The following is a 24,365-nucleotide window of genomic DNA, read 5'->3' on the forward strand; positions in this document are numbered from 1 at the left end:
ACCATGACTCAGTTTAGCTCAACCTAAAAGCCAAGAAAAAGCTATGGTGGGCCTGGCTTCCTTCCTCATGCTGGCACTTATCATTTCAGGGATGCAGGTTCTCTGAATTGATGACTTTCTCTTGGGTATGGCCATGCACTAAATTTAGCTGAAAGTAGCTGAAACTCTCCTCTCAAAGAGGCATAAGCCATCATCAGGCCATCAGAGCTGAGAAAGGACATTGGGAGATAGGAACTACAGAACAAACTGTTCTATACATTAAGTAACTGAGAAAGGCAGGATGGGACAGAGGGAGGTATGTGTGGGGGTGATGAGATGGAGGCAAAAGAGGAACACCCAGGAAAATAAAAGTGAGCAGTTACACGTTAGGTGTGGTGGCACGTGCCTGTAACTGGGAGGCTGACGCAGGAGGATCCTGAATGAGGGAGGCCTAGGTTCACAGTGAGACCCTGTTTCAAAACACACACTGACACAGACAGACAGACAGACAGACAGACAGACAGACACACACACACACACACACACACACACACACACGCATGCTCACTTTTTCCCCCTGTGATACAGGATCTTGCTATGTAATCCAAGCAGGCATGGAACTAGTGATCTTCCTGCCTTGCCCTCCTGATGGCTGGATTACAGACATGTACCATGTTTGGCTAAGACAGGGATACTAAGATTTATAGTCTTATATGATATTCACTATTTCCTTCACATGGCCCAATTCAAAGTAAAGATCTACATTCACCCTTCAAAGGTTCTTTTTTTTGGGGTGTCTTCCCTTGTAAATATGACTTCACAGTATGAAGTATCTAAGGCAAGAGCATAAAGCCTGTCCAACTTGGACTGTATCAATGGTGTGGCACTTCTTCATGTCACTATAGACGCAGCACAGGTTAGGGGTACAGGCTCTAAGCCAGGTAGGTCATCTGGGTCTGGCCCCAGCCCTGTCCCTCACTCACTAGCTCTGTATCTTTGGGTAAATTTGTTTAATCCCTCTGTTAGAGAAACATAAAACAGTACCTACCCCAGAGGGTCACTGTACAAATTAAATCACTTTATATGATACACCTGAAATATAGAAGGTACTCTAAATAGTTCAGACAATTAAATAAAAACAAACATAACCAGCTGAGCAGTGGTGGCACATGCCTTTGATCCCAGCACTCGGTAGGCAGAGACAGACGAGGTGGATCTCTTGAGTTCGAGGCCAGCCTGATCTACAAAGTCAGTTCCAGGACAGCTAGAGCTACAGAGCCCCTCATTCCCCCCCTCCCAAAAAAAGATAAAACAAACATAACTATTATTGTAAAATGGTTTCCTTTCTGTCTATTGTGGCCAAATTCCCTTCAAGTTCCTTTTGAATTTGTGGACATTTCAAGGGCAACTCCCAAAGCCTTATGTCTCATTGTAACTATAGTAATCCTAACTTGACAGAAGGTGAAGTCCACAGATAGCCTTACAGATGGTGGTGACCTTCTAGGCAAGTCCCCACACACTTCCTGGTTGTTATTCCTTTCACTTGCTTTTAAAGGTACTATTCAACAAGATGTCCCCATTTCCAGCACGACAATGCTCCCTCCCTGGTTTTCTATTGGGTCAGGTCACATCAGTTGGGGTCTCCTGGAGCCAAACAGATGCCTTCAGTCACCAGGCCACACTCCCTAACCTGTACTATGGATGAGTCAATTTCCAGACTCACTCTCAGCCATTAATTATCTCCAAGATGCAAGAAATACAGAAATAAAAAAACGTTGTGCACAGGCAATCTCTTTCAAAGCCAGGCATGATGACACTTGTACTCCCAGCACTTGGGAGGCAGAGGCAGGTAGATTTCTTATGAGTTCCAGGCCAGACAAGACTACATAGTGAGATCTTTTTTTTTTTTTTTTTAAATGCATGCTCACTTTGTGATAAAAATCAAACATACTAGTTTTCATACATACCTCATATTTCATGGTAAAAAATCCATCGCCTCCAATACCTTCAAGTGCAAAGGCCTGTACAATTGGCCACTTCTCCACCACAAACATATCAAATATCTGTAAGTGACCTAGGGAAATCACACACACCAACACATATCAATCTCCATCCTGGACATAACAGTTTAAACCCATTCTCATGCTGTTAGGCAGGCATCATTTCTTACAAATATACTAGGACTTCCTCTAGCAAAGTAAGTATGAACAGATAAGAGGGTTAGATATTGAAACTACAAATATAGTGCAAAATTCAAGGAAAATTAAAATCACAAGAAAGTAACATAAATTCAGACTTCTCTGTAACACATGTTCACATTTGGGTTTTCTTTAAAAAAAAAAAAAAAAAAAAAAAAAAAAGGTAAGCCCAGGCAGTGCACATCTTCAATCCTAGTGATTGAGAGGAAGAAGCAGAGGCAGAGGCAGGTGGATCTCTGTGAGTTCAAGGCCAGCCTGATCTATAGAGTGAGCTCCAGGCCAGCTGGAGCTACACAGAAAAACCCTGTCTAGAACCCACCCCCTCCAAAAAACAAAATAAATAAATAAACAGTACTCTATTGCAACTGATTTGCACCATTTAGTGAATATATTTATTAACAGACCTAAGTTCTTCTCTCTGAAGAAACAGCCAATTAGATTTCTCAAGAGGAAACTACTAAATTAAATCAAAAAGGTTTTTTTTTTGGTTTTGTAATGGAATTTGCCTTTAATCATAGCACCTAGGAGACAGAGGCAGGTGGATCTCTGGAGTTTGAAGCCAGCCTGTTCTACATAGCTAGTCCTAGGCAAGGGGTGGCTACACAGTGAGACCCTGTATCAAAACAAAACAAAACAAAAATAAGTGTCCTTTTTGTAACAACAGTTTCATGGTGGTATTGTGTTCCCCGAAATATTGTGCACACTAATAAATTTATCTGGGGTCAGAGAACAGGATGGCCACAATATTAAACATAGAAGTTAGGCAGTGGTAGCACACGCCTTTAATCCCAGCACTTGGGAGGCAGAGCTAGGTGGATCTCTGAGTTCAAGGCCACATTAGAAAGAGCCAGGCATGGTGACTCACACCTTTAATCCCAGGGAGTGAAGGCAGAAAGAGAAAGATATAAGGCGTGAGGACCAGAAACTAGAAGCATTTGGCTGGTTAAGCATTTTGGCTGGATAAGCTTTTAGGCTTTGAGCAGCACAGTTCAGCTGAGATTCATTTGGATGAGGACTCAGAAGCTTGCAGTCTGAGGAAATAGGATCAGCTGAGGAACTGGAGAGGTGAGGAAGCTGTGGCTTGTTCTGCTTCTCTAAGCTTCCAGCATTCACCCCAATACTTGGCTTCGAGTTTATTTTATTAATAAGAACTTCTAGCAATTCTGCTACAATTTCAATGTTGTGTTTTTTTTTTCTTCCTACAATATTAGCACTAATAAACTTATTGACTTCCCCCCTTTATTCCATGTCCTGTAAACATTTCTGTTTACTTGTTTGAGACAGGGTCTCTATGTAGCCTTAGCTGGCCTGGAACCCACTATGAAGATCATACTTACCTCATACTTATGGACAGCCACCTACTTCTGCCTCCCAAATGCTCAGATTAAAGGTGTGTGCTAACACACCTGGCACAAAAATTTATTTTATTTTATTTATCTATTTAATTATTTTATTTTATTTTTTGAGGTGAGGATTGAACCTAGGGCCTTAGCAAGCACTCTACACCACTGAGCTAAATCTCCAAACCCTTTATTATATTTTTTATTTTTTATTTTATTTTTTGTTTTTCGAGACAGGGTTTCTCTATGTAGCTTTGGAGCCTGCCCTGGAACTCACTCTGTAGCCCAGGCTGGCTCAAACTCACGGAGATCCACCTGCCTCTGCCTCCCGCATGCTGGGATTAAAGGCATGCTCCACCACCGCCCAGTGATTTATTTTATTTTAATTATGTGTATGTATGGGTGTGGGTACCCATGGAGTTAGATATCCTGGAACTGGATTTCCAAGTAGCTGTGAGCTGCCTGATATGGCTGCTGAGAACCAAACTCAGGTCCTCTGAAAGACCATCTTTCTAGCCTCATAAGCAAACTTTTTAAATAGCTATTCAAATTACAATTTCCTATTATGAAGATGCATCATATCTACACTCTAATAGATGACACAGACTAGATGTTAATTGTGCTAATTCCCTTATCAGTTCTCTTTGACCGCAGGTAGCTTGGTATTTACTGTGCTAACTTCACAGTTATAAACAGAAGTTTGTAAAGAAGTGTCCTTACATTTCATTCTGGTTGATCCTTTGCCTTAGTGAAAATGGGGTAAGCGGTTTTCCAGCCAACTATCTACCACATACCGTAATCCAAGCAAGTTTCTTAAATGGCTTTCGTCAGATTCTCACCTTGAGAGCTGTAAGGAATACCAATTCTACTGCAGTCTCGAACCATGTCCACAAAGCTGGAAATCTTAAATTCCTCTGCTGCTTCCTCATCTTCATACTAGAAAGGGAAATTAAAAGGAAGATGAGCTTTGATGAGCTACATCATTCAAAGGGGCTGTCTCAAACGACAACTTGGGAGGATGGGTTTTTAAAGCCAATCTATCCTATTTTTGGTCAAAAGTAGTCTCCATAAACAAAAATCAACTCAAAATGGATTGATTGAGGCTTAAATAGAAGAGATAAACCTGTCCTCCAAGTGTCCCCAACTACCAAATAGAAGGGAAAGATCTTTTTTTTTTTTTTTTGGTTTTTCAGTACTAAAGAACATTTCAGTACTAAAATTAAGGAAAGTGCTTAATTACCAAAAACGTGGTTTTTTTGTTTTTTTTTTTTTTCTCCTCCCCCCCCCTCCTTGGTTTTTTAGAAACAGGGTTTCTCTGTGTAGCTTTGGAGTCTGTCCTGGAACTCACTCTGTAGCCTGGGTTGGCCTCGAACTCACAGAGATCTGCCTGCCTCTGCCTCCCGCATGCTGGGATTAAAGGCGTGCGCCACCACTGCTCAGCCGAAAATTCTTAATCAATGCTGGGTGGAAACTGCCATAACATTATAGGCAGAAAAATCCCAGTTTCCTTTCTAGTCATAGACTTCAAAAGGACCCAACGGGAAGTAGAAATAAACACCAAGAAACCAGACATACATGTCACAAAGCTTAAGAAAGTCCTAAGCTTTGCAGGCATGTCTAGTCTTTTGACACTCTTATCCAACCTTGTCATCTATAAAGTTTAGACTCACTCAGAAATTGTACAATCAAGTTACATTGAATATAATCTGCTGAGCTGGTGGAGCATGCCTTTAATCCCAGCACTTGGGAGGCAGAGGCCAGCATACCTCGGAGTTCCAGGCCAGTCACGGCTACACAGTGAGTCTCTGTCTCAAACAAAATAAATAAAGTAGGATCCCATAGCTATTTAAATAAACCCACACCTGTGGATTGAGTGACATCTGCAGCTGTTCCTGCTTGCTGCAGCCCTCGGGCTGGAAGTTGGAAAAGCCTGCCAAGGGGCAGTCCCAGGATGGTCACAGAAGTCCAGTGTGAAAGCTGCTGTCTCTGCCAGGCAAACAACTAAAAGCCTCATGGTGTACAGCTTTCTACTTGATATTCACTTCTGTGTGAGCACACTGGGACCCTGGACCTGTAATGTTTGGAGCTTCTGTTCCAAATCAGCACTTTCCTGAATGAAGTACTTAGCCCGTCTGTCCTCCTCACCTCATTTTCCGTCATGCAGTGGAAATGCAGGTTTCTCCAATGTGCTACATAAGGCAAAAGGTATCGATAGTTGACAGGGTTACAGTACAGATGGACACTATCTGATTTAATCAATATAATCACATCTGTAGGGGAAAAAAAAAAGCAAAACACAAAATTGTCAAAGGCTTTCCCTCAGACAGTTTCTGCCCAGAAAATAGTACCTCCACTAACGCCAGGATTGTAGTGCAGCAATTCAGGGTTGAATGGCCGGCCCTGGGTTCATTGTTAGTATAACAAACAAACAAATTAAAACTCCCAAGCCAAGACATATAGCTATTTCAGAAACAATGTAACAAAAGTCTAAATGTGTAATATTTAACCAAGCAATAGTCAGGTGTGGACAGTACAGGTTTTTCTAGTGCCGTGCAACGCTCTTCCTATGACGGCCTCCTAGATATGACAGGGTAAGCCCAAAAAGGGCAAAAGAGCAGGCTTCATTTCCTGAAACAGCGTACTTACTGCAAAGCTCAACAGAGTCAGAGCTCTGGTGCTGATCTTGGGTACATTGTTACTTATTTTGCTGATTAACTGAGGACAGAGTGGTTGCATTCCTGAAGGTTGAGTCTAGAGCTATACACATGCCAGGCAAGCACTCTGATACACTTAGATTGCCTCAGTTAGCCTTGAGCTCAATTCTTAGCCCAGGGAAGCCTTGAACAATCCTCCTGCCTCAGCTTCCCAAGAAGTAGTGATTTCAGGACTGTGCCACCAGGCCTGGCTTCTTTTTCAGACTATATAGGCCTGGCTAATTCACTGTGTAGACCAGGCTGGTCTTCAAGTTACAGCATTCCTCCTGCCTCCTAAATGCTGAGATTACAGATATGCATCACCACACCTGGCTTCACAATATTCTTCAATGAGGAGATAAGTATCAAATGGAAATAACATGGCCACTGAGTCAAGAAACAGCACCAAAGAGGACCAATGGCAAGGACTCCACACTAAAACCAGTGTCTCAATCCCTGGCCAGAGGCTCATTTGGCTCCAGGCAATTGTGAGCCTGGACACAGCCCGTCAGTCTTAGGAAAGGTTACTGTGTATAGCAGTGAACTCTACACAGGAAAGGCTGCGGGGAAGGAAATACAGGCAAGTGACAGAGCTTCTGGAAGCAAACCAACAGATTACAGACTTACAGCCATCAACATTGGTAGATCAAATAAAGAAAGAAATCCCAAAGGTGCAAAGAAATCCAGGCAGATTCAAAAGCCATGAGAGAGGGTAATGGAATGGGGCAGAAATCCTAACGTGGCCTGGGCAAGGAAAATGCGCGCAGCCATAATTCCAAAAGAAAAGCAGGCTTCATTCAATGGCTCCTCCCAGGGCAGTGCCACCAGACAGACGACCAAGCTAGGATTGCTGGAAGTGAGAGAAGTGGAAAGAGAAGAAACAACCCTCCCTCCGTGTCTCAGTCCTGGGTTCCCTCACTCCCAGCCCCCCCCCCAGCCCCCCAGCCCCCCAGCCCCCCAGCCCTGTCCTAAATCAACGGTAGACTACCCGCTGAGGGAGAAATGTTATGACTCTTACAAAAGTGGAGGCATCCACTATACACCACACATGCTATACATCGGAGTATTACCTTATAGATTCAGGATCAAAACCAAATGGATCCTAACAACCGCTAAATCTAATTACAAACTTCACACTCCCAACAGACTGACAGTCAGCAGAGCACACAGTCAGATAAAAGGAGCAAATATGGCCAGGTGTGGCAGCTTTAACCATTTAATCCAAGCAATGGGGAGGCAGGGATAGGAGGAGCTCTGTGAGTTCCAGGAAGGCCAGACTCTATCTCAGGAGGAGGAAGAGGAGGGGGAGGAGGAGGAGGAGGAGGAGGAGGAGGAGGAGGAGGAGGAAGAGGAAGAGGAGGAGGAGGAAGAGGAAGAGGAAGAGGAATAGGAGGAGGAGGAGGAACGAAACTGGGAAGCTGGGCATTATGGCACATGCTTATGATCCCAGAACAAGTTCAAAGATGCCACCCTGATTTAAATAGAGTGGCTGGTATCAAAAAATCAAAAACAAAAACAAAAACAAAGGGCAGCAGCACAAGAATGAGAAGAAGCAGGAGGACAAGGAAGAGGAGAAAAGGACACAGGATGATACAGTTGGCCAGATATGGTGGCACAAGCTTTTAATCACAGAATTCTGTGAGTTCAAGGCCAGCATAGTCTACATAGCTTGTTCTAGGATGGTCAGAGCTACATAAAGAGAACCTGTCAAATAATAATAATAAATGTAGAATTATGTAAAATGTTTTTAAAAATGTCTTTTTCACAAAGTTAAAGGTAGAAGCATGCTAGTTGTGGTGGCCTGCGCCTTTAATTCTAGTACTTAGGAAACAGAGACACAAAGATCTCTGAGTTTGATCTCTCAGAGTTTGATGTCAGTGTGGACTATATAACAAGTTTCAGGACAGCCAGGACTACTTAGTGAAGCTCTGCTTCAAAAATTAAAAAACAAAATAGAAGCATAGATCTGCTGATTTTAGCTTTCCAACAATGTAGATTTAAAATGGCTTTGTTAAACCAGGCAGTGGTGACACACACCTTTAATCCTAGCACTCAGGAGGCAGAGGCAGGCGGATCTCTGTGAGTTAGAGGCCAGTCTGGTCTACAGAGTGAGTTCCAGGACAGGATCCAAAGCTACACAGAGAAACCCTGCTTAAAAAAAAAAAAAAAAAAAAAGAGAGAGAGAGACGGGAAAAAGAAAGAAAAAGAAAAAAAGCCCTTCTTCGGTAATTAAGCACTTTCCTTAATTTCAGTACTGAAATGTTCCTTGCAACAATGGTGTGAAATGTACAGTGTAGCAAGCACAAGTTTCCAAAATCAATTATTTCCAAAACTGTAGATGTATCCGTCTTGTTAAATAAGAAACACACAGCCCATTGCAGAGTTAAAAGCAAAGAGGTCAGAGCAATAGCTGAGAGCTGAAAACCTTACCCTTCACTGCTGCTGCTGTCTGCTGTCTTGAGGAAAGACAGAGCAATTGGTTGTATTTCTTATTTAACAAGACGGTTAAATCTACACAAAACACTACATACATGTAAGGAAAGATTTTCTTTTATACTTGAGATTTTTATCTCATTTGATTTATATGTGTGTCTGGTGCATGCAGAGAGGCCAGAAGAGAGCATGAATCTGGAGGAGGAGGGACATATGAGGGTTCTCACCCTTCCTAATGCTAAGACCTTTAATACAGTTCCTCATGTTGTGGTGACCCTCAACCACACAATTATTTTCATTGCTACTTCAGAACTGTAAGTTTGCTACTGTTGTGAATAGCAATGTAAATAGTTTTTGAAGACAGAGGTTTGCCAAAGGGGTCATGACCCACAGGTTGAGCACAACTGGTTTAGAGGCAAGAAAGGGAAGGAAAAATGTAATTTATTTTATTTTTTCATAAGAACCGATGAGACGACAGCGGAGCCTCGTGCATCCAGCAGCCAGGAGGCAGAGAAGTGCTGTGGAACTGAAGCCAGCCTGGGTGGAGTGAGAGCAGACCTCAGACAAAAGATGAAGGGAGGGAGGAGAGAGAGAAAGAGTAACGTTAGCCTTCTTCTTCTGCACTCGGGACAGAAGGACAGCTTTAACGAAACCATATGTATAAACAGTATTAGAGACTTTTCCATGGTAGAATTTTCAAAGACTCTACAACTCAGAACTAGTAACAGTCAGATAATTCTTCATCATGTCATTGGGGATTTCTTATGCATTTTCAGATGTTTAGCAGCATCCCTGGCATCCACTAGAGGCCAGTAGTACCAGGGACCGAACCATGGCCACCAAAAATGTCTTCAGACATTGCTAAATGTGCCCCAAGGGACAAACCTGCCCCCAGCTGAGAACCACTATGCTCAAGTGAGATCATCTGACATCAAATGCTTGCTTTCATGCCCTCCCCAGCTGCCTTGCAAGTGTCCTGTCTCTTGTCCAGTTTTACTTGTTTGCTGTATGGCTCCTGACTCATCCTGCAGACAATTTATAATGCTGAGTATATGATATCAGAGATGGCTCCTGGGCAACAGCCCACAGCAGCATCAACACACGCAGTGTCTCCAAGCCAGAGAAGGCAAACTGCAGGCAGAAAGCCTGCATTGTATTAAAGTCACACAAAAACAATTCCCAAAGACAACTGGACAATAGGCCCTTGTTCCTCAGCTAACGATCCACAGACAATCTTCTTCCTCACAAGAGCAGCTTACAAGAGCAACTAACTCATCCTTGCCTCACAGCTCAAAGTGCTGTCACTGGGCAACAGCACACAATCTGACCCTTCAGTGAAAAGAAGCAGGGGCAATCCTAACTAGTGCACTGCCAAGAGATAATGCCAAATGCTGATGTCCGCTCTTGGTCTCAAAGATGATTTAGCCAGTAAATGTATTCTGGAAACAGTTTGCTGATAATCCGTTATGCAGTGTGTGGCCAACAGAATATATTACTTAATAGGTCAATTAGGAAATGCAATTTTTCACTATTAAAAAAGACAAAATCGTATCAGTTGTTAATCCTAGCTACATGGGAAGCTGAGGTTGGAGGGTTGCCATTTCAAAACTAATTAGGACACCACACATCATTCAAACAGTGAAACAAAATAAGGCAAGGCTTTACTAGAGCACTGTGGTGGGTATGCGTTCCCTGAAATATTGTGTGTTCCCCGAAATAAACATATCTGGGGTCAGAGAACAGACAGCCACTAGAACAAAGCCAAAAATGGTGGCTAGAAAATGGGAAGAGTAAGCCATAACAGAAGTTGGGCAGTGGTGGTACACACCTTTAATCCCAGTACTTGGAAGGCAGAGCTAGCCGGATGTCTGAGTTCAAGGCCACTTTAGAAACAGCTAAGCATGGTGACCCACGCCTATAACCCCAGAAACCCAACCTTTAATCCCAGGAAGTGGAGGCAGAAAGAGAAAGGTATATAAGGCGTGAGGACCAGGAACTAAAGGAAAAAGCATGCAGTTAGTTAAGCATTTGGTTGATTAAGCGTTCAGGCTTTGGAGCAACACAGTTCAGAGATTCATGTGGAGGAGGACTCAGAAGCTTCCAGCCTGAGGAAAAAGGATCACCTGAGGAACTAGCAAGGTGATAGCCGTGGCTTGTTCTGCTTCTCTGATCTTCCAGCATTCACCCCAATAACTGGCCTCGGGTTTGATTTCATTAACAAGTACCTTTAAGATTCCTACTACAAGTACTGGACTATTTAAAATTCGACCACATTTTCCCATTAAAAGATCATGAATGGGGTGCTGGGTGTATGTCTTTAATCCTAGGGAGGCAGAGGCAGGTAGAGTTCAAGGCCAGGCTGGTCTACACAGTGAGTTTCAAGCCATTTAAAGCAACGTGAGACTCTGTCTCCAATAAACAAACAACAAAAAACCAAAACCACAAAAACAGAAATAGAAACAAAAGATCACGAACTGGGGATGGAGAGATGGCTTAGCAGTTAGAAGTACTTGCTACTCTTCCAGATGACTTGGGTTTTATTCCAAACACCTGAATGGTGGCTCACAACCATCTGTAACTCCAGTTCCAGGGGATCCAATGTCCTCTGCTGGCCTGAGGACACCAAGCACACATACAGTGCACACACATACAATACATCAAAATTAAAACAATTATTTAAAAAGATCATGAATTAAGGATCCAAAGAAATAAACCACTCTCCTCTACCATTTGCCAATATAATATAGACTTACCATCTAGAATTTCTTCGGAAAATCCTGTTTTCTCAAAATCAGTGGTATTCTGACTGTATAAACCAAACAGAAGGTAATTTGCCAGCTCTCTGCAGCCTTCATTGTACCTGCTGTCAATTCCTGCAAGACAGAGATGGCTGTCACTCGCTGTCTTAGACCATAGAATACAGTAATTGCAATGATTTACCCAGTTAGTAAAGCCCCAATAGCCAGAGGCAGTTCAAACAAGTTTTCAGCTAAAACTAAATAAACAACCCCTCATGAAAGAAACAGGCTAAAGCATAAGGCACCTTCCTTGGATCTCAAGATCTGCATAGACGGGAAAATTAAACAAAGATTACTAAGGCTGCTGATTTCTGGAAAGCATTTTTTTTAATTTCAGTTTTTAGTTTACATGTATTAGGTATTTGGCCCACATGTATATGTGTGTACCATGTATGCCTGGTACCTAATGACGCCAGAAGAGCACCCTCTGGAATCCATGAAATCCCCTAAAATTGGAATTACAGATGGTTTTGAGTCACCATGTAGGTGCTGGGAATCGAACCTGGGTCCTTGGGAAGAACATGAAGTGCTCTTAACTACTGGGCCACCTCCAGCCACATAAAAAAAGCAATTCTTAAGAAAGGAAAGAAGCAAAAAATATGTTCTTCTACTGATTTACTAAAGATCTCGGAATACTTTCAGTTAGCCCAAGAACAGATCTCAAAGAGATCTTTATGAAAAATGTGTGATCAAACAAAACCGAGTTAAGGTAGTTTGAAAAATAAGAGGACATGAAGGCAGGAAAATAAACACTAACCCTTCACAAGCATCAGAAGTGACGCTTAGCACTGCACTGTAAGGTGCAATGTATCGATAAGTTCCTGCAGATGACCCTCACTAAGGTTAGTCTAGAGAGGCTTGACCAGAGACAAAGGAAATTAAATGACACAGTTTTTACCACTGCCTCTCACTGTCTGAGGCATCCAGGACTACAGGCTGGGCAGGATGGCAGGGGCAGGGGCATGTAGGGACTGTCTATATGATCTTTATTTTTTGTTTTTACTTATTTATTTATTTGCGTGTCATCCTTGCGCAGGGGCCATGCTAATCTTCTCTGTGTTGTTCCAATTTTAGTGTGTGTGCTGCCGAAGTGAGCACGATGATTTTAAGGACAGGCTGCATACGGCAGGAGCTCCAAGAATGTCAAGAGCTCCCTAGGCCACTGACATCTCTCTTAATATTCACTCTCAACAAGAGGAGCAGCCTTCAAAGGGATGAAAACTGGGAAGACACTAACCTACGATGTACCTTACATGATAGCGCTATTAGAATACAAACCACTGCTGTTGTGAGTCCCACCTTCTCAAAGCACTCACCTAGGATGCAGAGAATCCCATCGGGTTGAGACTTGCTGCTCTGGGTCAGGATGCTCTGAACCTGGCGGAGTCGGCTGCAGCTGTAACAGAACAACAGTTTCCTGAGTGCAGCAGTGTATAAAAGTCCCTAAAAGGCACAGGCAAGAGGAATGGTTTTGTTAGGTACCGAAATTGGTACTAGTCTCTTTCACAGAACCACACCCTTCTCTTCCGTTTTCTGGACAAGATGACTACGTGTAAGTGGTCTAAAGACTATCTGGACTACTGATTATGAACTAGACTGTCAGTGACTCTTGGGTTCAGTGAAGGATGACACCAAGGCCCCATTCACAATCAATCAGGAGATGATTCCAAGAATTTCCAGTGTCTTTTGACTTTTGCTGGTTCTAAAAGAAAAGTTTGCATGCTGACTCAGCCTAATTTTAGTCTTTATCAGTCTGACTCAAAAGGAACAAACAAAAACAAAAACTGATATAAAAGGCTCAATAAAGTAAGCTCCAATTCATCCACATGACCACCCTTACAGAGTCTCAGCACAGAAGAAACACTCCATTTCTAGAGAGCTATTACTCCTTTAGCAGAAGGGACACGCCTTGTACCCAGGCAAAGTGTAAGGAAACAGTTTTCCTAAACAATATAACGTCTACGGACACTACTGCCTTCCTATCTCCCTCAGTAACCCCAAAGATGAGTACCCAATGTCATGGTCAAGCCTGATCCTTCACCACCTCCAGGTCTAACCCCCCACCCCCATTAACATTTTTAAGTGTTCAGTATCATTCATCATTAGGGATGCAAACTAAAACTACTCTGAGATTCCATTTTACCCCAGTCATAATGGCTGTCATTAAGAAAACAAACGGCAGGTGCTGACAAACGCAGGGAAACAGTCCCCTATCTACAAGGCGGTAGGGTGTATGTATTGTAGGGTATAAACTGGCACAGACACTATGGGAAACAATGTGTGGAGGTTTCTCAAAAAGCTAAAATTAGAGCTACCATGTGGCCTAGCTACAACACTCCTGAGCATATACACAAAGGACTTCACATCCTACAACAGAAACGCTTGCAGTCTATGTTTATTGCTGTCTGTTCAAAATAGCTAGGAAATGCAATCAAGTTTAGATGTCCATCAACTGGTGGTTTATGGAAATGTGATGCATATACACATCAGAATTTTATTCAGCTGTAAAGAAAAATGAAATTATAAACATTTCAGGAAAACAGATGGAGCTGGAAAATATTACAGCAAGATCATCTAAGCCCAGAAGGACACACACTGCATGTTCTCTATTATATGCAGTTCTAGCTTTGAGTTTTCTTTTCCTTTTAAAAATGTTAATTATGGCCAGGCGGCAGTGGCGGCGGTGATGGCGGCGGCACACGCCTTTAATCCCAGCACTCAGGAGGCAGAGCCAGGCGCATCTCTGTGAGTTCAAGGCCAGGCTGGGCTACAGAGTGAGTTCCAGTAAAGCCACACAGAGAAACCCTGTCTCAGGGAAAAAAAAAAAAGAAAGAAAGAAAAGAAAAAATGTTAATTATGTGTATATGCATGCAGGTGCCCACAGAGGTCAGAGGCATAGGATCCCCCTGCAGTTAAAGATGGTTGTGAGCAACTCAATGGTGGTGCTGGGAGCGGAACTCAGGTCCTCTGCAAGAGAGCCACTGCTCCAGCCCCAGCCAGAAAGGTGAGAGGAGGAGGGCAGGAACTTTAATTGGGGGAGGGGTGGAAGAAAACAGGTGCCATGAAGGAAGAGGGGGAATATTGGAAGTTAAAGATTTGAGTAGGTTAGGGATAGGGGTTTAAGGGAAAGGAAAGGAGCAGGGCTGGGTTAACCAAAACTAAGGATTTATTACAAAAGCCTCATGGAAACCCACTAACTATGTCATTTTAAAAGAAGACTTAAGGCCGGGCGGTGGTGGCACATGCCTGTAATCCCAGCACTCGGGAGGCAGAGGCAGGTGGATCTCTGTGAGTTCGAGGCCAGCCTGGGCTACAGAGTGAGTTCCAGGAAAGGCACCAAGCTACACAGGGACACCCTGTCTCGAAAAACAAAACAAAACAAACAAACAAACAAAAAAGACGACTTAAGGGGCTGGAGAGATGGCAGTATTTAAGAGCACCTGTTGCTCTTCCAAAGAACCAGAGTTCAGTTCCCAAGACCCAGGTCCAGAACCCTGCTTGTAACTCCACTTCCAGGGGATCCAATGCCCTCTTCTGGCTTCCTGGGGCACTTGTACATACATGGTACACCCCTCCCCATCCCACCCCCAACACAATATAACTTAAAAAGAGTTGAATGGAGGCATCCTGCATGGATGGACAATGCTGTTTCCAGAAGACATGGGCTATTAAATGAAAATCCCAGTACCGGGCATGGGATACTACCCTATAAGTTAGTGATCAGGGAGGCTCCAGAGGCTCCCCAAAACAAGACAGACTATTGCCACTCCTCTTGGTTGCCCACCAGAAACAGAGAGTAAAGAGCTGGAGAGATGGCTCAGTATTAAGAGCACTGGCTGCTCTTCAGAGGATCTGGGTTCAATTCCCAGCACCCACACAGTGGCTTACAGCCATCTATAACTCCAGTTCAGAGGATCTGACACCCTGTTCCTGTCTCCCCTCCGTGAGCACCAAGCACACTTGCGATAGAAATGCCTATAGACAAAACATACACATGGAAAATTTCAAAGAATTTTCAAAATTTCAAAGAGTTCGAGGCCAGCCTGGACTACAGTGAGTTCCAGGAAAGGCACAAAGCTACACGGAGAAGCCCTGTCTCCACAAACAAACAAACAAGAACGTTCTCCCTGATGGTCAAGCTTTCACAGTGCTGGAATGTGCTATACAGGCTGCTGGGGGAGAAAGACATCCATGGCCATACCTAACACTGGACCCATAACCACCTTATGATTGGATTTGAGGCCTGCACCATAGAAGGAAATTCATAAACCCTTGGCTGGGGTGGTCATGGGATCTAGGGGAGAGCTAGTACTATTGCTTTTTAAAAGCAAGTCATCCAACTGCTTTCTAAACATTTAAATATATATGAAGAGTCCCGGTTCCTCTTCCAGCTCTGCTCTGAGAGGCTCCTATCTGCAGTGGTAGCGGTTACTGTAGAAGCTGCCAACTGGTCAAAATGTTGAAAGTAAAACAGGTGACTGAGAGTTACTAAATGGGACACTCTCAGAACCCCCACCACCACCCCAGCAGGGCTTAGTGACCATCCAGAGGCAGAGGACAAAAGACTAAGAGCTGAGGACAGGGAGCGGGACTGTGAAGTGCTGTCTTCCAGGATACAACCACTGCCCTCATGAACCCAGTGTGTGTGGGTACCCCAAGATCAAGCCACCAAATGTCCTGCCTTTTTCTTTCTTCTTTTTTGTTTTTTTGGGGGGAGGTTCTCAAGACAGGGTTTCTCTGTGTAGCCCTGGTTGTCCTAGAACTTGCAGAGATCCTCCTGTCTCTGTCTCCCAAGTGCTGGGATTAAAGGTGTGCCCCAGAACTGCCCAGATCCAGTCAAAATTTCAACGTGGTTGGAAAAAGGGCTCATGAGTCCCCACCCCTAGCTCAGGAGCTATTGCAGTTGATGGCTGGCTGCTAAGGAAGGGAAAGTCAGGTTTTCTCAGGATGTGGTTAGCAGCCTAGTACAAAGTATCAATTCTCCTCAAATTAACATGCAGGCTTAACACAATTCCAATTAAATGCCAAGAGTTTTATGGATACAGAAAGGTTTATTCTAAAATATATGGGGGCTAGTGAGACGACAGAGTTCCAGACCTGCCAGGGCTCCACAGTGAGACCTGTTTAAAAACCTAATGAATCCACGTGGTAGGCTTCATGAGTATTCATCATACTATCCTTCCACTTTTTCTGTAGTTTTATAATAAAAATGGAGGCTATGAGGAAAGAGTCATATGGAATAAGATTTTAGACGTAACAGTGTAGAAATGTCAAGATATTTTAATATGAAATAAGCTCCTTTCCCTGAGAGATGGTGCCTCCCTGCCCCTCCCTGCATGTTTTCCTTTTTAATGCAGGACTGATCTTGCAGTCACTTCCCCACCGGAAAGACCTTGCAAGTTGGATCTTTGGCCCATTTTCTATTCAGGCCAGTATGCTGACTGACTGCCAAGGTTACCAAGAGCCTTGGTTTACAAACTTATAACCAGCCGCTGACAAAAAGCATGACCAGATCATGTGACCAAGAAACAAAAGTGTTTCCCTGGCAACTGCTGTTGAAAGCCAAGACAATACTGAAAATAGGAGACTTTTTTCCTACTTGTATCCTGTCCAGTCCAAGTAAAGTAGGAGCACATAAATGTAAAGAGTCTTTTTTCCTTGAGTAGACCATTTTCCTGATTAGAGTTTTCTTATCAAATAGGTAAAACTAAATTCAGATTTTTCCACCTTTGCACATTTTCTTGCTTCTCAAATTTAATCTTTAACCAGAATATAACTGACTTGTCACTGAACCATGAAGCATGACAGTTACTTTTACTTACTTTTAACTAAAAGCAAAAAAAATCCCCGATGGGTTCAAAGAAAAGCACAATCACCCTATTCCCACCCAGCACCCAGAATTAATCACAGTTAACATCTAAGGCATATCTGTGCTTTATTCATATTAGTGCTTTTTGAAACCATATGTGTAAAAATATTAGTTTTCTGTCCTTTCATAAAGAATAGAAAATTTATATAAAACTTAAGTTTTCATTGATCCTTAGACTTAAAGGTCATATATATGATAGTTTGTTATGAGTCTACATGAATACACCCCAAATTCCACAGTAACACTGCCATGTAGCTCACAGTACTTGAGCAAGGCTGGTACATTATGGATAGGCCTGTATTTGCTCACAACTTATAGAGTTTCACCTTTAGAAGTCATGTAGAAGATAGGTAGCGGGTGTGCTGGCCAGTTTCATGTCAACTTAACATAAGCTAGTCACTGGAAAGGGAAGGAACCTCAACTGAGAAAATACCCCATAAGACTGGGCTGCAGGCAAGCCTGTAGAGCATTTTCTTAATTAGTGATTGATGTGGGAGAGACCACCCCCGGTCTGGTGGTCCTGAGTGTTGTAACAAAGCAGATTAAGGAAGTCATAAAGAGCATGTGAGTAAGCAGCACCCCTCCATGGCCTCTGCGTCGGCTCCTGCCTCTATGTTCCTGCCCTGTTTTGAGTTCCTGTGCTGACTTCCTTCAAAAATGAACAGTGGTATGGAAGCAAAAGCCAAGTAAACCCATCCCTCCCCAAGTAGCTTTTTGTCATGGTATTTCAACACAGCAACAGTACCCCTAATACAAGGGGTAAAGACACTTGCTACCAAACCTGGGTTTGATGGGCAGGACCCACACATGGTGAAGAAAAGCACAGATTCTCCCAAGTTGTCCTCTGACTTCCATACATGCACCTGGAATGCATGCCCCCCACCCAACCAAATAAGTAATAGATAAATGTAAAACAAAACAAAACAAAAACCCCCACAAAACAACAACAAAAAACTCATGGAAAAGCTGAGGATACAGCTCAATGGTAGAACATTTGCCTGGCTCTGGGTATACTCCCTATACTGAAAATATACACACTCTCTGTCTCTCTCCCTCTCTCTCTGTCTCTCTCCCCCCTCTCCCTGTGTCTCTCCCTCTTCCTCTCCTCCTCCCCTCTCCAATGCCTCCAGGCTGGTAATATAGTCCAATGGTGAAGCTCTTACCTAACGTGTGACGACATCGTGGGTCCAATCTCTAAAAGAAGAATGCTGCTTTTACACTATTATTTATTTCTGGTTTTTCTTTGGTTTAGAAATTGTTTGGGCATGAGAGATGACAGCTCAACTGTTACCAATGGGCACACAGCAGAGGACTGGCTCAGAAGCAGGAGTGGAGCCCCTGGCGTTCTCAGGTTTAGTTGCTGTGCAAGCTCTTGGAGGGTGAAGAGAACCAGACTGCCATTACGGCTGCTACAGTGGCAACAACGTGGCTATCAATTCCCAGCCAGAGTGTAGGACAGATGCCCGCAGAGAGCCAGCCTGCCCTTGTGTTCTTGTGAGGACATGTCACATGAGCAGATGCCTTCCTTCAATCGCACAAGAAGCCCATGCAGGATCTCTTTCTACTCACTAGTTTCTCCATCACTTCACTTAAACTAGAAAAGATGCTGCAAGCTATCTAAACCAGTGTCTAATGTGAAACAGCACTAAAAAGACACTGGATAAACGGCATGTCTTTCTGTTTTGCTTTGTTTTGTTTTTTCATGAAATTCTAATCAGTCAGCAACCTTGGATAACCTTTCATACAGGTTTGGCTTTTTTTTTTTTCTGGAAACTTCAGTTCACAAGTGATACTGTTTGTGTGTGCAGGTGCCTGTCCAGGCCAGAAGAGAGCATCAGGTCCCTTGGAGCTGGAGTTACAGGCATCTATGACAAACTGGCTTGGGTGATGTATCCAAACTCTTTGCAAGAACAGCAAGTCCCCACAGAGCCAGCTCTCCAGCCCCTCAGTTCACAGGTGAGTGAAGTGTTCTGAAAACAGCAATAACATAGGAAATGACTGATACTTTAATAAAAATTACTCTACTAGCTTAACTGACAGCATTGTGAAGGGAAGGAATTGAACCTGTTAAATGTCAGTGACAGGTGCACACCTGTAACCTCAGCAATTGGGAGGTAGAGGTGGGAGGGTCAGGACTTCCAGTCACTCTTGTGTTATAAGACACTATTCCTGGGAAGACCAATAGATGTCTATTCAGCCCAGATTGGGAACTTAGGGTAGACCAAAGTAAGGGAACCATCAAAGTCCAACTCGGGGAAGCAGTGGGTTTTATCAGGGCTTCTGACAGGAGCAAAAAATGACTCCAAGACAGCCATCACCAAAGCTGTCAGTGTGGGCGCCAGCTCACAAGAACTGGAAACCTGCAGCTCACTGCACAGCCTGCAGGCAGCTCAACAGGTCAGAATGACTCCTCCTGGAAGCTCAGCTTCACTGAGTCTTTCTCCTAGGCAGCTCTGGTGATCTCCATCTCTTCCAGGTGGGCTGGCAGGTCTGAGAGTATATCTTAACTGTCCTTATTGCATAGAAGACCAAACCATATTTAAAAGTAAAATAAATAATACTGCAGGGGACACAGCTCAACAGTAGAGTGCTTGCCTAACAATCCCAATGCCCTGGGATTGGTCTCAAGCATTGGTCTGACTGCCAATGCCATTAAAAGAGAGAGAGAGAGAGAGAGAGAGAGAGAGAGAGAGAGAGAGAGAGAGAATATGAGCATCTAGGTACGAGCATATATGAATGTTCAATGAATAATTCTTGCAATTTTTCTGTACTTCTGAAATTCTTCATATCACAACGTTAGAGGGAACCACAGTGAGAATAATATCTGAATTAACCTAGACTCAGGTCTTGATTAGAATGAGCACACTAAAGGACTGAGGCAGGGTGACGAGACCTGGCCTTTATCATAGAGCCATTTACTTTCCTTGTCAAAATTAAGAACCCTGAAGGAAAGGCAGAGGCAGGCATGTGGCAAGGCCATAAATGCCAATTCCACTGATGTCCTACACTGGTGACTGTTGTAGAATATTATTTTAAGGTGTGTTCCTTTTGTTTATGGTGCATTTGTTAACTCTGTGAAGCTGTGTTACTGCTCCTGTCTAAAATACCTGATGGTCTAATAAAGAGCTGAATGGCCAATAGCAGGGCAGGAGAAAGGATAGGTGGGGCTGGCAGGCAGAAAGACATAGGAGAAATCTGGGAAAGAGTAGAAGTAGCCAGAGAAGGAGGAGGATGTCCGAGGCCAGCCACCCAGCTACACAGCAAGCCACGGAGTAAGAGTAAGATTTACAGAAGTGAGAGAATAGGAAAAGCCCAGAGGCAGAAGGTAGACGGATAAGTTAAGGAAAACTAGCAAGTAACTGTAAATGCGTTCATAAGTAAGAATAAGGGAGCTGAGTGGCAGGCTCCCCAAGAGTAAAAAGCACCAACAACAGGTGACAAGTAAGACAAAGTTAATATTGCTACTGTCATGATCAAACATGGTTAACCACTAACCATGAAATGACTCAAACTGATACACATATGGTATCATGTTGACTGTCATGTGACTGTGTGGTAATTTTGCTTTTCTCCAGGTACCTCCACTGTGGTATTTGAATAAGAATAGCCCCCACAGACTCGTGTATTTAAATGCTTAGGGAGTGGCACTCTTCGTTGGAGTTGGTACGGTCTTGTTAGAGGAAGTGTGTCACTGGTGTGGGCCTTGGGGTTTCAAATGCTCAAGCCAGGCCCCATGTCTCTTCTCTTCCTGCTGCCTGAGGATCCGGATGTAGAACTCTCAGCTACCTCTCCTGAACCATGTTTTCCTGTGTGCCAGCATGCTTCCTACCATGATGATTGGACTAAACTCTGAACTGTAAGCCAGCCCCAATTAAACCATTTTCTTTGTAAGAGTTGCTGTGGTCATGGTGTCTCTTCACAGCAACAGAACGCTGACTAAGACACCACCTCACACAGCCACAACACTCCAGCAATGTAAATCCTCACTCTACATAGTTATCTCACAGCGGTAGAATCAAAGAATCAAAGCTGTGGACCCGCACTCATTTTCCCTTTCATTAAGAATACACCCATTTTACCTGGGTTAGTAACAGGCCAGATTCCGTTGCTTCTAGGCCTATCTGACCAATAAGGCAAAGTCAGAAGTTGTTGTGTAGAAGCTTCTGGGAAAACTCTTGTAAGGTAATTGACTATCCCTCCTCTTACCATGAAGACTACCTGCTGATGTCACCAAATAAAGCACAAAAGCAGCCTGGCTCCTTGATAACTTTACACCAGAAAAGGCCTATCCTCCTCTGGAGGGTATCTTTTGCAACAGAGAATAAATGCTCAAGTCATTTTTGCTAAGAGTCCCTTACTAGCTACTGAATGTAGTTCCTGATAGGCCTCCTGATTTAAAATGGTTAAAAACTAATGCTCAACTCAAACACGTCTATACAAATTTCATGAATTTGTATTAATAAGATGGTAAATTCAGCCAGGTAGTGATGGTGCACACCTTTAATCCCAGCACTCAGGGGCAGAGGCAGGAAGATCTCTGTGAGTCCGAGGGTAGCCTGGTCTACAGAGTGAGTTCCAGGACAGTCAGGGCTACACAGAGAAACCCTGTCTTAAAAAATCAAACCAAAACAACAACACTAAGATGCTAAATTCAAGAATGAGTCCTCACAAACAGGAAATGCTGTCCAGGGGTCTAGTCACTGTATTCTGCTGTTTTCCACGCTGTTCTTCCTCCTCGTTGGCTGATGGTGAGCACTTCTCTCCCTTCCTGCTCTTTGTAAAATCAGTTCCACAAGTGTTCACTCACGAAGCACCTACAATTATCCCCCTTGCATCTTTGAGTGTTAAAAGATATCAAATTCAAACGTAATGTGGAATCCTAGATTAGATCTTAGAATAGAGAAAGTTCATTTGGGGAAATAAAGTCTAGAGTACTAAACTCCAGGTAAATCAAAGTTTACTAATTAAACTAAAGTGTTACACCAACACTGATGCCTTCATTGCAATAAATGCACCATGGTTCTGTTCTGCAGTTCATGTATAAATCTAAAATTATTTCAAAATTGAAGTTTTTTTAAAAGCATACTAAGGGCCCCATGAGATGACTCAGTAAGTAAAGGTACTAGCCGCTAAGTCTGACAACCTGAGTGAGAGTCCCCAAGCTCCATACGGTGGAAGGAGAGCACCTACTTCCTCAAGTTGTTCTCTGATTGCCAGATCATAAATACCAACATGTGTGTGTACACACACACACACACACACACACACACACACTCACACGAGAGTAAATAAACATAATTAAAAATGTTAGTATATTAAGTGAAACAAGATGTGGTGGCACACACCTTCAATCCCAACACCTCGGAGACGGAGGTAAGCGGACCCCAGAGAGTTTGAAACAAGCCTGGTCTGCAAAGCAAGTTCCAGGTCAGCCAAGGGTACACAGTGATACCCTGTCTCAAAAATAAATAAAAATACCAAATAAATTGCCTTTTCTTCAAACTAGGGCTTTAATTTAAATCAAAGGTACCAGTTTTATACTGCCTTATTCTTATTTTTATTTTTTTTTCTATTGACATATTCCCTTACTTGTATGTGTTCTACATTGCATCTCATGGTGTGTGTGCATGTAGGTGAGGAACTGGGTTCCTCTGTCCACTATGTGGGTTCTAGGGATTGAACTCAGGTCCTCAGGCTTGGTGGCAAGCACCTTTATTACTGAGCTATCTTAGAGCCTTTGAAAATAAATTTCAGGGCAAAACCAACAGTTTAAGTTGTGTGCCATCTCTCACATTTACTCCCTGTGGAGAAGAGCACCAGAGCTAGGCGACACTGTGCACTAGGAATGTCAAAGAACTAAAGACACACAGCAAGCACACTGTCACCCCAGACCTAAGGTAAACAGTGAGGGTGCTACCTCTGGGCAGAAAGAAGCTACAAATGTTAACAAGCAAACCACTGAGCTCCCCACTAGAAAGGCACTAAGCCCTCCCAGCCAGAATCCAGGCGGCTGTTGCGGATTTCTGAAGGGTTTTTGCTGTTACTTGATGGTACTTCAGCCAGAGTCTGAGGTAACTCAAATGGACCTTGAACTGAATTTTTGTTTTGTTTTGTTTTGTTTTGTTTTGTTTTACAAAGTCTCATTACATAGCCCTCGCTAGTCTGAAACATGCTATATAGACCAGGCTGGTCCCAAACTCACAGAGATCTGCCTGCCTCCGTCTCCCAAGTGCTGGGTTGAAAGGAGTACATCAACCACCCAAGACCAAAACAGTTTTTATTCAGGCTGGAGAGATGGCTCAGCAGTTAAGAACACTTGATGCTCTTGCAGAGGACTTTGACTTGATTCTCAGCACCAACATGGTGGTTCAGAACCATCTGTAACGCAAGTTTCAGGGGATCCTATGCCTTCCTTTGACCTCTGTAGACACCAAGCATGCATATGGTGCGTGGACATACACAGGCAGGCAAAACATTAACACATAAAATTTTTTTTTAAAAATCTAATAAAAAATTAAAAATAATTTTTTAAAAAAATTCCAAACCCCCAGTGATATTTAACTTCTTTCTCATGCTCGCTCTGGATCCCAGAGAGATGAAGAGCGGCCATTTGGAGCAATAACAGCCACCACAGCCCAAGGAAAGAGTAACAAATTACACTGTGGAAGCCCTTACTAAAAAGGACTACAGTGTTATTCTTAAGCACATTTCACTAACCAAGAGCCAGGAGCAACTCAAGCCAATTTGGAAGGGGAGAGCAACTCTAATTCTACAGAAACCAAAATTATCTTACAGACAGCATGATGACTATCATAACCTTAGAAAGGAGGCTCTAATTCTGAGGATCTCCATTCCCCATCTGTGAGAATGGACTCTCCTACAGAAGAGAACCATGCACTGGCAAGTGCTGTCTATGGTCCCTAGGAATGTGACTTCACTAGGTAAGGCCTGCCTCTTTCATCACTCGGGAAAGAGAGGGAGAGACCAACGAAGAAACCAAACTGGAAGAAAGAAACCAAATGCGATGCCAGGAAAGTGTCGAGATGAAACCTGAC

General features: G+C 43.3%; 1 protein-coding gene and 1 non-coding gene across 3 annotated transcripts in view; both read right to left on the reverse strand.

Moving 5' to 3' along the window:
- C4H20orf194 (chromosome 4 C20orf194 homolog) overlaps positions 1-24,365 on the reverse strand; it is a 123,066-nt gene that overhangs the window by 94,919 nt on the left and 3,782 nt on the right. For both annotated transcript variants that reach the window (XM_036184164.1, XM_036184163.1), the window contains exons 2-6: positions 12,758-12,837; positions 11,397-11,516; positions 5,663-5,787; positions 4,357-4,453; positions 1,947-2,053 (exon numbers count right to left, since the gene is read on the reverse strand). In XM_036184164.1, coding sequence (XP_036040057.1) covers positions 1,947-2,053; positions 4,357-4,453; positions 5,663-5,787; positions 11,397-11,516; positions 12,758-12,837 — 529 coding nt within the window. The remainder of the gene's footprint in view (positions 1-1,946; positions 2,054-4,356; positions 4,454-5,662; positions 5,788-11,396; positions 11,517-12,757; positions 12,838-24,365) is intronic.
- On the reverse strand, positions 12,433-12,539 carry LOC118583243. Its single transcript, XR_004944833.1, has one exon. It is a non-coding gene; the product is annotated as a U6 spliceosomal RNA (small nuclear RNA).

Source organism: Onychomys torridus, chromosome 4 (assembly GCF_903995425.1).
Source record: "Onychomys torridus chromosome 4, mOncTor1.1, whole genome shotgun sequence".
NCBI lineage: Eukaryota > Metazoa > Chordata > Mammalia > Rodentia > Cricetidae > Onychomys > Onychomys torridus.